This window comes from Amblyomma americanum, chromosome 5 (assembly GCF_052857255.1).
Source record: "Amblyomma americanum isolate KBUSLIRL-KWMA chromosome 5, ASM5285725v1, whole genome shotgun sequence".
Lineage (NCBI taxonomy): Eukaryota > Metazoa > Arthropoda > Arachnida > Ixodida > Ixodidae > Amblyomma > Amblyomma americanum.
In genome coordinates, this window is record NC_135501.1 from 30,116,166 (window position 1) to 30,128,975 (window position 12,810).

The 12,810-nt window shown below is 45.2% G+C and overlaps 1 protein-coding gene across 1 annotated transcript in view; it reads right to left on the minus strand.

Annotated features, from left to right (window-relative positions):
* Positions 1 to 1,361: 1,361 nt before the first annotated feature.
* LOC144134620 (endothelin-converting enzyme 1-like) overlaps positions 1,362 to 12,810 on the minus strand; it is a 40,776-nt gene continuing 29,327 nt past the window's right edge. Inside the window, exon 4 of the mRNA XM_077667496.1 lies at positions 1,362 to 1,578. Within this exon, the coding sequence (XP_077523622.1) occupies positions 1,390 to 1,578 (189 nt within the window). The 3' untranslated portion in view covers positions 1,362 to 1,389. The remainder of the gene's footprint in view (positions 1,579 to 12,810) is intronic.

Genomic DNA, 12,810 nt, shown 5'->3' on the forward strand with positions numbered 1-12,810 from the left:
CTGTACATTTCCTGAACAACGAATTTGATATTAGACCGGTTGGTTTGGTTTAGGGGAATTTAACGTCAAAATAACTCAGGCTATGAGGGACGCCGTAGTGATAATTATGTTCAATGTCGTACTTCGTCGTGTACCCCTTACAATCAGCGTTGAAGAAAGGGCATTCAAAAATTACCACTGAAAACGTCCCTAATACGGCTCGTTAAATATATATTCCGACTTGTTGGCCAGCTTTTTGCTTGGAAGGAAAAGACTCTAAGAAATGTGCACCACAACAGTGTCGCAGTTTATTGCGTAACTAATCTCTACCTCGATAGATTGAACAGCCACGAAATAGCGGCGGCGAGAACCCACGTACAGAAATGTGTTGTGTTGTCTGCACAGAGCAAGTAACAAAATTTGAATGCTCTAATGGCTAATCTGTGCACACATTAAATGTAAGCTCACAATACATGCCGCGTTAACACGAACACATTAAGGCCAGCTTTCAGAACGCTCACAGGTTCAGTTCATGCATGTAGTCCGGTGCACAATGCGCCAAGTAATCAACGCTGGCTCAATTGGGGCTCTAATATGACAAAACGTTTGTCTGCAAGCCTCTAAAGGCTACGACCAGTAACGGAATGAAAATCAGTGTCATAAGCGCCGCAATCCTGCTAACTGAAAACAAAAAAAAAACGGTATGGGTAATCGCGGTTAAAATAATAATCGCTTTCTGATAGCAGTTACAATAAATCGCCATTATTCTGTGAGCGATAGCAGAGGCGATTCGCACTTTGCCTTTAATACGGTGGCTTTCAGAGAACATCCACTGATTAGGCAATTCCTCTCACAGCAGTGTCACCTGTAAACGTACTGATCAAGACAGAAATGAACGCAGCCAAGTTGTCACTGCGGGTTCATCAGGGTCCACAGAAATATTTCGGCGATGGGAATCCAAAAGCTGAGTGATTAATAAGCGCTCACATTGTGAAGAGCCTATTTCTTAATTTAAAGTGGCGCGTTTTCGTGCTTCTGCATAAAATTTATCTCTAAATCAACTATTCGCGCTCTCGTAGCAGCACATTGCCGCAGTCAGTGTACCAGAACGAATGCTAATGGTGTAAACAGCGAAAAGGCTGTCGTAATACACCACTCACAGTATATATTTTACATCAATTTAACAACATAAAATCTGACATCTTTTAGGCACTACCGCTTTCCTGCAGATGCGGCCTCAAACAAGGCTGCAATTGCATCAAAGTTTTATCCCTAAAGGATATCATAATGAAAAATTCTAGGAATTCCACACTGAAGGCACCAAGGAGATTGGTCACATACAGCACACGATGCGGAAAAAAAGAGAGGGCGCAGTGAAGAAACAGAACAGTGAAAGGGGAAGTCTAGTGTTCATCCGAAAAAGGCGCACTTCTTGATGGGGTTCATGTCTGAGCCTGCGGGGCACTGGAAGGTCTTGGCGAAGGGAGCAAAGTTGGCCATCGCCTTGTTGCAGTCCCCGCCGTAGAGGTTGTCGGCGTCCGTCTTTGCGCAGCTCTGGAGGCAGGCGGTGATGAAGAACACCTTCTCCTCGGTCAACTCCTGTGACAGAGGAAGGCGAATACATTATGCTCTCGGAGAACCTACGAGGCTGTAAAAAAACAAAAATACAGGAAATGTTTACAACATTCTATCCATTGCGAAAGCACGGCCACGGGCAAAGGTTGTTTTTAATGATTTTAAATGCCCGAATGACTGCAATGAGCCGCACACACAATGACTGATTCAATTTGGCGTCTTTTTTTAGTGGACACGCAACAGACGATGAGCGGGCAGTGCTTCGGGACGCAGCCTCGCACAAAAGCAGCAATAGACCCAGTACAGAACCAGGGGACTACACAGGGCGGCTGTCTTCCGTGGTGACGCCTGCTTCTGTCCAGTGTCTATTGCTTTTGTTTGTTGATTTAATATCTTGTCAACTGGTCCACGACTATACCCTGCTAAGCTAGGAGACCGAATATTCATTTCCTGAACGCTTCAAATTTTCCTGTTTTTTTTCTCGGAGCTCACCTCATATTTAGAACACATTGTCCCAATTCTTCACATCTGTGAGCATTCAGTGTCACTTTTTGAAGAGGTGGATAAGTAGGTAGCTTAACACCGTGGTGACAATTGAGAAACTGACGTGTGGGCGCAGTGGACCAGTTATCTCGTCACTTTAAAATTATTTCTAGGAAGCACATCAAGATATTCGGCAATTCCTATAAAAGAGCTTGTAAACTATGTGTTTTCCTTGAAGGATCTGCAAACATCACTATAAAACCCTTTTGCAAGCCTCGCAGTCACAGTCGACAAAAGTGAGGAGTTGACTTGGGGAACCGAGGATCTTACGATGAACATACGAAGGAAGCCAACAATCGCCGAAAGCAAGGACAGCCTTTTATTTTCTTCACTTCCAGCCCAAGTGTGCTTACACTAAAATTATACACTGATAAACCCGAAGGACAAATGAAGGATAACAACACTATATTTTTCCCCTTGTTTCGTTTGATAATAACAAATCGCATACTACATCGTCGTTGAGAGCAGATGTAAGCATGAAGTGCGCTGCAGGAAATGTGTACGGTATTCTTGGACGGCTCATTGACATATGGTTATAGTATAGCGTGATCCACTACCGCGGCCACCACTCACACAGTGACACGTGACCACTGAGTACGCGTTCATTGGTCCCGACGCTGCAGGCGCGCACGCAGATGACTGGCACATGGCGCCATCTGGAACCCTTAAGTGCGTTCTGCGCGCACGCAGTGGCGCCTCGCGGAAGCGGTTCACGGTAGCGGATCGCGGATTGCACTACGCTATAACTCTCTACTGACAGGCGCACAGGAGCTTTGGGGAGCGTCCCTCACCGGCCACCTTTTTTTCTTTAGCTTTCCTTCAAGAGCGAGAGCATTCCTAGCTTCCTTTGCCGCTTTTTATGCCAGGCGACCCCAGCGACCACCTCTCGCCACGTGCCGAAAAGGCCAAGAGGGGCTGGTGCCAGAACGTGCGACATAGAAAGATGAAATATTAGCAGCGGCTGGGCGCCGCCGTCAACGCGTCGAATGAAAAAAAAAGAGCTGGCTACTGGTCCTACTGATAGCTGGCGCCACGGGACCAGAGCTCTCAAAAACCCTCGATATTAAAGGTATTGACATTCTCCTCCAATCCCGCGCTTTCTTTCTCGATTATCCTCGCCCGCCGGCTGTGCGCGCTGCGCACCGCACGCTTCGCAGGCGAACGCGCGCTCGCCGGCCCGATGTGTTCGCTTGCACCCGGGATTGCACGTCAGTTCGCGCTTTTTGTAGCAGTAGCCACATTACGGTAGCATTTCGAGCCTTCAGCGTGGCGGCGCCGCCAGCCTGTGGCTGCGCTGCCACGCTGTCACGTGGTTGGTCACGTGGTGCGGAGCAGCTGCCGGCGGCGCGGTGCCGTGGCTGATAACGCGGTTCGTCATGTGGTTGGTCACGTGACCTAATTCCACTCGGCCATCTGTAGCTATCGCGTCACTCCAGGTTTAACCAGAGCTAAACCACCGCCATTTTTTCTCTCGCTCCCTTATCAAACGAAACCACTGGAAAGGGACCGAACGGGACTGACTCTACCACGACTCACATATGTCACCTTTTCTTTGGATCATTGAAAGCGCTAAACGTGAGCGCTTGCGGCATGAGCAATCACAGCGTACTGAATATAACCCACACCGCCTTTGATATCTTAACACCATCCTCCTCAACAGGGCAGGTCTTTTATTAGCATAGTAATCACGTTAAATTTGTCAATTCTTCAATATTTTTCGGCACAGTGGCGCTCCCTTAAATGCAATTTCATCTAGCGCTGGATTTTCGTGGAAGTACATTTTATGACTATCGTTTTGCAATCGAGCCAGGCAGAGATTGCGCTCACTTAGTTAAATGTCAGTTATCGCGTGAAGTTTCAGAAGCACGACAATGGCCGCAAAAATGCTGCGAGATTTACTTTACGCGCATTAGGCATTTTTTTTTTTGGGGGGGGGGGGTCAAGTTTCAGTCCTAAAGGCCTGGCGCCTTTAGGCCAATATTGGAAAACCTTTGGCAAGCCATGGCCCTAAGTAGGCCCAGACCTCCCAATGAGCATCTGATTTTGGCTGAACCAATTACTAACACAGCCAATGATGGCCCTGGTTCTCCATCGTTTTTCCAGTACTGGCTGTGCCGTCATCAAATCATGGCTACCATGGGCCACGTTAGCCAACATTCTCCCACCCTGCCATTTAACGCCATGCCATCTTGAAATCATGGCTATCACGGGCCATGTTAGCCAAAGTGTCCCCACTGTTTGCCAGAATTGGCTATGCCATTCAAGAAAGCTGTCTGTATTGGCCTAGCTTTGCCATCACTCATCCAGTGTTAAATGTATACTCGCAAACGCTGGTGAACATTGTGCCATCTGCTAAAACAGCATGACAACGTTCAATATTGCCACGACAGAGAGACAGTTTACAATTTTTCGAACTCGTAAAAACTGACTTCGGCTCTGTATAAGAAGTTCCAGACCTGTATAGGCCTGTCTCATGTCAGTTTAACTATAACTGTCATGTATACGCAGCCGAAGTAAATGTTTTACGTTGATCCTTGAGATCAAAGCACATATTCCTGGAGCACATCATAACATTTGAGCAGTATTAGAGTAGTAGCGCTGTGCTTTACTCTACTACTACTACTGCTATTCTATCTAATACCAATGCTACGCCGACTTTTAAGCAACTTTTGAGTCAAATGCTAATCGACATTTCGAGTGGCACTCGCACCAAACGAGGTGTAAGGTGCCCCAGAATTTCCAAACGCATTCGGAAGCATTCCAAACGCATTTGCTCGCTGTATAGCAACATTGCTGCTGCGATCGACTTTTGTTCTGTCCGTTCGCTGATTTTGAGGTTTGCAACGACGAAACGGCGACTTCGGTGGTGGTCAGTGCACTGTGCATATTCCGCCACAGAGGAACCGGTCTGTCGCGTAAGACCGACGGCGACACCATCCAGACCGACAACTGCAGATCTATTGAATTCTATCGCTAATACTGGGCAACTAGAAGCGGCTGTAACTAAGCACTGAAATTCTCTTTAAAACGTCTCGTAAATTTAGTAACTAACGAATGCGCGCTAGCATGAACCAGTTGAAATGATTCGTATAATTATATATGGCTTACCCAAGCCGCTAGTAAAAATGTACTTTTAAGAGCTTTAGCACTTAATACGATTCGATATTTCTTGGGGTCTACTGCCACCCTTGATCACAGCGCCATCTGTGGCAGCAACTACTCATCACGTTTCGATATTTCATGTGGTCTCCTACCACCCCGAGATGAAATCGCCATCTGCGGCAGCAACTAGAAAACAGCACATCTCGCATTGAGACTTGTAGCGCCATCTACAATAGAATTGTAGAAACAACCACCTGCCGTGTGCCAATGATGATGTCACGATCCAATATGGTGGATAGCAGTGGAACTATATGAGTATGACGTCAGGGGACGAAATGACGGCATAGTTTCGGTCTCTCGAATCTATGATGGCGGCCATTAAAATTGGTTCTGCGCTCTCATCTCTTCCCCCTCCCCCACCAAATATATCCTAAAACGGGTAGGAAAACTGTCCCTTTACGGGACCGCTATACATGTATACATTCGTTCCGCTATATATACTCCGACAACAACGGACACCCATTCGGGGACAGTTGTATACCGAATTTGGCAGCAACCAAAATCCAATCGGTTGTGGTTTAGAAATAAAACCAAAATTGGCATCAGAACCACAAGTAACATCGGCACCGGCTTCACCACCGACGGAATATTTAAATGGCCACGCCACCTGATCGCTATGCCATGTAAGCGTGAGTGCGGCACTGCCGTTGACATGGATAACACACCATATCTTCGTTTGCCCAAATCTTTGTGTGCCTTGTTGCAATCGTCAAAATAAGCGCCGGACCAAAAAGCGGCGCTGCTCCTGTCCTGTGCACCATCGCCAACAACGTGAGGAACGGCCACAACGCGGACACCTTTGTTTCCCTCGGCAGCAGTTACCTCCGTCTCAATTCAACAGTTCCACCAGCACCGGCATCACCAGCTACGGAACATTTAAAGGACCACGCCACCTGGTCGCTCTTCAGTGGGCGTGAGTGTAGCACTGCCGTTGACATGGCTAACACGCCGTATCTTCTGCCCAAATCTTTGTGTGCCTTGTTGCAATCGTCGAAATCAGCGCCGGACCAAAAAGCGGTCTGCTCCGGTCCTGTGCACCATCGCCAACGACGTGAAGAACAGCCACAACGCGGACACCTTTGTTTCTCTCGGCAGCAGTTACCTCCGCCTCACAACGACAGTGACATCGGCACCGGCATCACCAGCGACGGAACATTTAAAGGGCCACGCCACCTGGTCGCTCTTCAGTGGGCGTGAGTACGGCACTGCCGTTTCCGAGATGACTGACGTGCTGCCCATCCGCTTCTTTGCGGTTCGTAATAAATGCTCACTGTTTGCGAAACGTATTAGCAATCGTTATCTGTTCCTGTGTCCATGCCACCTCACTTTTTGCGATGAATTCGAAGAATGTATTAATGTTGTGATCAGTTTGCTATGCTCAGGCGATGTCGAAAGTAATCCTGGCCCTAACCATCCTGCTACTAGGGCTGGTCCCGCCAATGAGCAAGACTGGCAGCACAAATTCTACAGTACCTAAAAGACCTGAAACGTGAGTCTGCAATCATTACTCAAGGGCAAGCTGACTTGTTTGTCACCGTAAATGATGTTAAAGCAGCACAATAGTGTATGGTAGCTAGTTTTCTTGAAATGGGCGCCCGTCTTTCAAACGTTGAGGCTAGATACACGGATTTAAAAAAAAATTTAGCGATGTTTTGCATACGCAGGAAGCATTTAACAGCGTCCTGCAGCAAACCGATGAGATACGGTCTCAGCTTTGCGACCTGGAGGACAGGTTTCGTCGTAAAAATCTTGTTTTTCACGGTGTACAAGACAGCATTGAATCATGGGATGAAACTGAAAAAAAATGTAAACCTATTAACAGCAAACATTGATCCCGGTCTCACTGCGAAAAAAATTGAACGTGCCCACAGATTCGGCGGCCCATATTGTGAAAGCAAGAACAGATCGGTGTTTGTTAGATTCAGTCATTTTAAGGTTCGGTATAAAGTCTTTCAAGAGCGGTCTAAATTAAGACTCCGACGTTTCTGTCACCGAAGCTTTTCCCCCGACTACGAGGTATGCAAGGAAAAAGCTTATAGAGTTTGCGAAAGCTCTTGCAGAATTCTAGTTTTTCCAACATCGTCATGACAGGCTGCTTGTTAGCAAAACTTTAGCGAAAGTGGCAGCGTGCACGCGCAGACAGCTAGACAGCAAACTGACGCCCACCACAGCGCCCACGGGCCCGCGGCCAACACTCGCTCACACCCTAGAGCATCATCGCCAAGTACCGGGCCACAACTTGATAAATCCTAACAAATAATTAGCGGTACTTGTGAGGAATTTTCTTCTATTTCATGCATCCCAGTTATCTTCACAAACATTCGTAGCTTAATGAACGAACGCGATGAACTAAACTCTGTTGTATGCGAAAGTAACGCTGACATAGTTGTTTTGACTGAGACATGGCTCAGTGCAAAAGTTTGTAGAGCGGAAATTTTCCAGGGACCAAAGAAATATAGTGTATACCGCGGCGATCGAGACTCTCGACTGGGCGGTGGGACAGTGATAGCAGTATCAAACGACATTCCCTCTTTTCCAATCTTTACTATCTGCAATTTGGAACTAGTCTCGGTCTCTATATAGCACTGTCAAAAACATGCGAATAATCCTTCGTTGTTGCTATCGCCCGCCGAACGCTCCAGCTACTTTTGTTGGCTATCTTTATGACGCCATAAATTAAGTGGTTTCTCGATATCCCTCAGCCCCCATTGTTCTCCTGGGGGATTTTAACTTTCCTAATATTGTTTGGTCTGGCCCTTATTCCTGCCTCAAATGCTCGTCTTCACAGTGTCAAAATTACTTAGATTTATGTTCAGCTTTTCATATAACACAAGTTGTAACGTGCCCCACGAGATAAAATGCGCAGTCACGTAATACGCTGGGTTTAATACTTTGTACGTCATCAGGTTTTGTATCTCCTATCACCTACTTACTTGGCTTGAGCGATCACTCACTGCTTCATTTCGACTTGACCATTTCACTCCCACGTTGTAGTTCAGTGGTAAAACCAATTCGTGATTACAAAAAAGGACATTTTGATGCTATAAACTCTGAACTGGCCATTTATTTGGACTCGTACCTTGCAGAATTCGACCAGCGAAGTGTCCAAGAAAACTGGGACCTCTTTTGCTATAAAAGCCGCCGCGGATGCTGAGTGGTTATGGCACTTGGCTGCTGGCCCGAAAGACGCGGGTTCGATCCCGGCCGTGGCGGTCGAATTTTGATGGAGGCGAAATTCTAGAGGCCCGTGTGCTGTGCGATGTCAGTGCACGTTAAAGAACCCCAGGTGGTCGAAATTTCCGGCGCCCTTCACTACGGCGTCTCTCATAGCCTGAGTCGCTTTGGGACGTTAAACCCTCTTAAACCATAAACCAACTTTTGCTATACAATAAAGGAACTCACGAATGCACATGTGTCATTAAAATATATCTGATCTAACTCAAATGCTCCATGGTACACAACCACTCTGAGACGCATTTGCAAAAAAAGAAAACGACTTTTCCGTTCCGCAAAGCGTTTGAAGAGTGTCGATCGCTGGGAGGCGTACTCGACGGCTGAAGTACATTACCTGAAAGCTGTGCGTGACGCTAAAGACTTTTTCTTTAGTAAAACTCTTCCTTCAATGTTAAGAAAGTGTCCGGGAAAATTTTGGAACAGTGTTCCTTCACGCGATAATAGTGCAATTTCACTTAACCATGATGATGGAGAAGCCCTGTCGTCATTTGAGTGTGCCTGTTCATTAAATTATATGTTTTCCAAGATTTTTTCTCGACTGCAAGTGCACTTGAGACTACCCTGCAATATAACTTTTCTCCGATGCCTCCCATTGTCGTCGACCCTGCTGGAATCGTAAAATTAATTGACTCCTAAAAACTTCTTCATGTGGCATTGACGGCACCAATTCTATGTTCCTGATATAAACCAAAATGTATTCATCTCTATTTCTCGCAAAACTATTCCAGCAGTCACTCGACCAAGAGATTTTGCCGAAGGGCTGGAAAATCGGGAAGGTAGTTCCTCTTCATAAAGCAGGTAGCAAATTATCCCCTTTAAATTAGCGATCCATATCGCTGACCAGTATTCTGTGTAAATTATTGGAGCGTATATTATATTCTCATATCTATCGCTTTTTGCACTCTAATTCATTTTTTACATCTCTTCAAGATGGCCTTCGCCCTTCTTTCTTATGTGAAACTCAGCTTCTTCATTTCACGCATTCGTTACACAGCCTACTTGATCGTAATTCCCAGGCACACTGTATATTTCTGGACTTTTGCAACGCCTCTGATAAAGTTCGTAAGCATATTATTGACGAAACTATCTGCACTGAATCTTTAACCTGCTGTACTAAATTGGCTTGAACATTTTCTCATTAGTCGCTCTCAGTACGTCTGTATTAACGATTGTAATTCTCCCTTAACCGAAGTCACATCAGGTGTGCCCCAAGGCTCTGTTTTAGGGCCACTTTTATTTCTAATATACATTAACGACTTGCCGAGCTGCGTCTCTTCTCGCATGCATTTATACGCTGGCGACTGTGTCATTTATTGCGAGGTTCGTAATGATGATGACAGAATAATACTTCAGTCCGATTTAAGTACCATTGCCCTTTGGTGCACAAAATAGCGTATGAAACTAAACATTAACAAATGTAAAAAAATGCGTGTCTCTCGACAAGGTGAATGTACTTCGGTGTACACAATTAACACTGCACTTGAGTCCGTGTCTTCATAAATATACCTTGGCGTAACAATTTCTTTCGCATTAAACTCGAAAGCTTACACTGACCAAATTATTAGCAACGCCAATCGCACTTTAGGGTACTTAAAACGTAATTTCAGTAAAGCCCCTACTTCATTAAATCTTCGTCTTTATAAAACCCTTATCCGAACCAAATTTGAATATGCTGCCTCCATCTGGGATTACAATCAAAACACTTTATCTCATGCTCTTGAAATTGTGCAGAGTAATGCTATTTTATTTGTACTTTCTAATTATAACCGAGCAGCCAGCATAACGTTAATGAGGTCTAATGTCGGTTTGCCGTGTCTGTTTTTCCGCCGTAAAATTTTTCGATTTGCTTGTTTCTAAAAATTTACTACCATGAGTCTCAACATCGTGAATTCATCGTGTCGCCTAGCTACCTCTCCTCACGTGTCGACTATCGTCGCAAGGTTGCTCTTCCTAACTGCCGCACTAACACCTTTTATTATTAATTCTTGCCAAACACGTCTAAAGACCGGAACCACCTTCCCTCAGAGATCGCATATATATCAGATTACGCTCTCTCCAGGCAAGCATTGCTCAGTCATTTTTGTAATGTCACCTAAGGGTTTATTGATGCCCTTTTTTCTTCCTTTTGCTGTTTTCTTGTTATTGTTATCCATGTCTTGTTTCGCTTTTCGGTCTACTTCTCTAGTGCAATTATATTCGTTTTCTTGCTTTCTAACCTTTCACGCTATATGATTTATTTTGTATTTTTCACTACATACCTGGCGCTTTTATATTCTGGTTTTGCTTTGTGTAACCCACACCACTCTACAATGCTTCGGCGATTGAGGGTATGCAGAATAAGTAAATTATATAATAGGTAAACGTAAACACGCCATTACTAATTGAATTGTTACCATTTCGCACCGAAAGCCGAATTCTAGGCCCACCTTGACCCCCAAAACGAAGCAAATTCCGTTTGAGACGTATCATGAGGGGGTGCAACTCGATAATGGTACACGTGCATCATAATTTCTTTGATAGATGGCGCTAGGCAACGATCGTTCCCCTAGGCGGCGGGCACGCGTAGCCGAGCATGATGGCAATCCCCCCCCGTTTCAATGTGTATCACATTCGGTTTATGGAGAAGAGCGGCGCGTTCTTCTTCGCTTTCTTCATCTAGTAAACCACACAGCTAACGCTCGTTACTTAAACGTCTTCCAGTCGGTGGCGGCCTTTTTTCTTTCTTTTTTATTTCTGGGCATAATAACACGCCTATTTGAATTAAATTTCTGTATTTGAAAGCGTTTTTGCACTTTGCACGCACTGTTTGCGGGAGTATCTCAAAACCAGCCCAAAGCGGTTTCCTTCTAAAAAAATCAAATCATTTTCATAAGCTCTTTAATTAAAAAAAGCGCTTTTTTGCTTCACTGCAGAGAATTCATTGCCACACTGCGTGTCTGCTTAGTGGAGATCATCAATCACACGTAATAACTTAGTGCAAGTGCATTGCCTAAGCAGGATTTGTGCGCAATTTTAGCAACTTCCAGAAACGAAGCAGTGGCCCCGTAATTTACAATTATATGTTGCACTCGCGCGAAATAATAGGCCGCCGTTTCACAAACGCGCGCAATCACACGCAATCACACAGTAAGTGATTCCTACGCTTCCGTACGTCGTTCTCTGTGATCGCGCGTTCCCCTGAGTTTTCCAATTTGCTTTTTCGTTCATTTTCTGCAGATCGTAATGTTTCAAAATGTTTTTTTCTTGCACATTTTATTATTCGGTTGCGTAATTTGCATTCAGGGCTACAGCTCTTGCTGACGTCTTTATCTATTTCGTCGCAAATTATTTTTTTTGCTTTCGAACATTATCTTGATTGATAAAAAGCAGCGGAAATACTTTCGTGCCACAATTCAACACCGTTTTGTTTTGTTTTTGCTAAATGTTTGAAATTTGTACACCATCAAAAAGTTGGAAGATTCTTCGACCACCAGCGAATAAATCTACTGACAAATGGTGTTAGCCGCATGTTAACCTTGCTTGTTTGCCACATGTCAAGTGTATAATACTATGAAAGGTGCGAATTTGCTTGCATAAAATTTTACTTATTGTTTTATGTTCTTGTTATTTCATGATACCATTTTAAGGCATCCTGAACGGCCCTACAAAGTGCGCGAGTGTCTGAAGTCGTTTTGGCGAAATCCATCTCGAAGCTCCACGTTTTTCGCTTCAAAGTTTTCGGTCGCTGGACATGATGCTTCTCCTGCGGCTTTGCAACAATAGTTTGACACTTCCGCGTTTGCCACACCCTTGCCTTTCGAACTGCCTATGACTTATTCTATGAAACAGCATTGGGTGAACACTGGGCGATCATTGGCAAGAAGTGGCATAAACGGCGGTCCAACATTAGCATTTACGCAAAGCGCTACCACTCTGACACATTGGCCGCACCTTTAGGCCAGTTTTGGGCCAACGTTCGGCCGATCGAGCGGCCAACGCAGGCCTGGAGTTCGTTCCGCGCCATGGGCAAGTAAAGGTTTCGTATTGGCTTTCAAGCTTTCGAATACTGGCATCTAGCTTTCGAATATTGGTATCCCGCTTTCAAACACTCATAGCCAGCTTTCGAACACTGGTATCCTGCTTTCAAAAATTGGCACATGCAACACAAACCACTGCCCAATGACAGGAACTGTGGATGTACCATTCAACCGAGCAAATATTCATAAATGAAGGTGCCTAAGAATACAGGAAAAAGACCGGTTTATTGCATCGAGTTACAAGGATCACGCTTCTAGCGCACGCAGAATGGTTTGCGCTGCTACCAGTCATCCTGGGAAT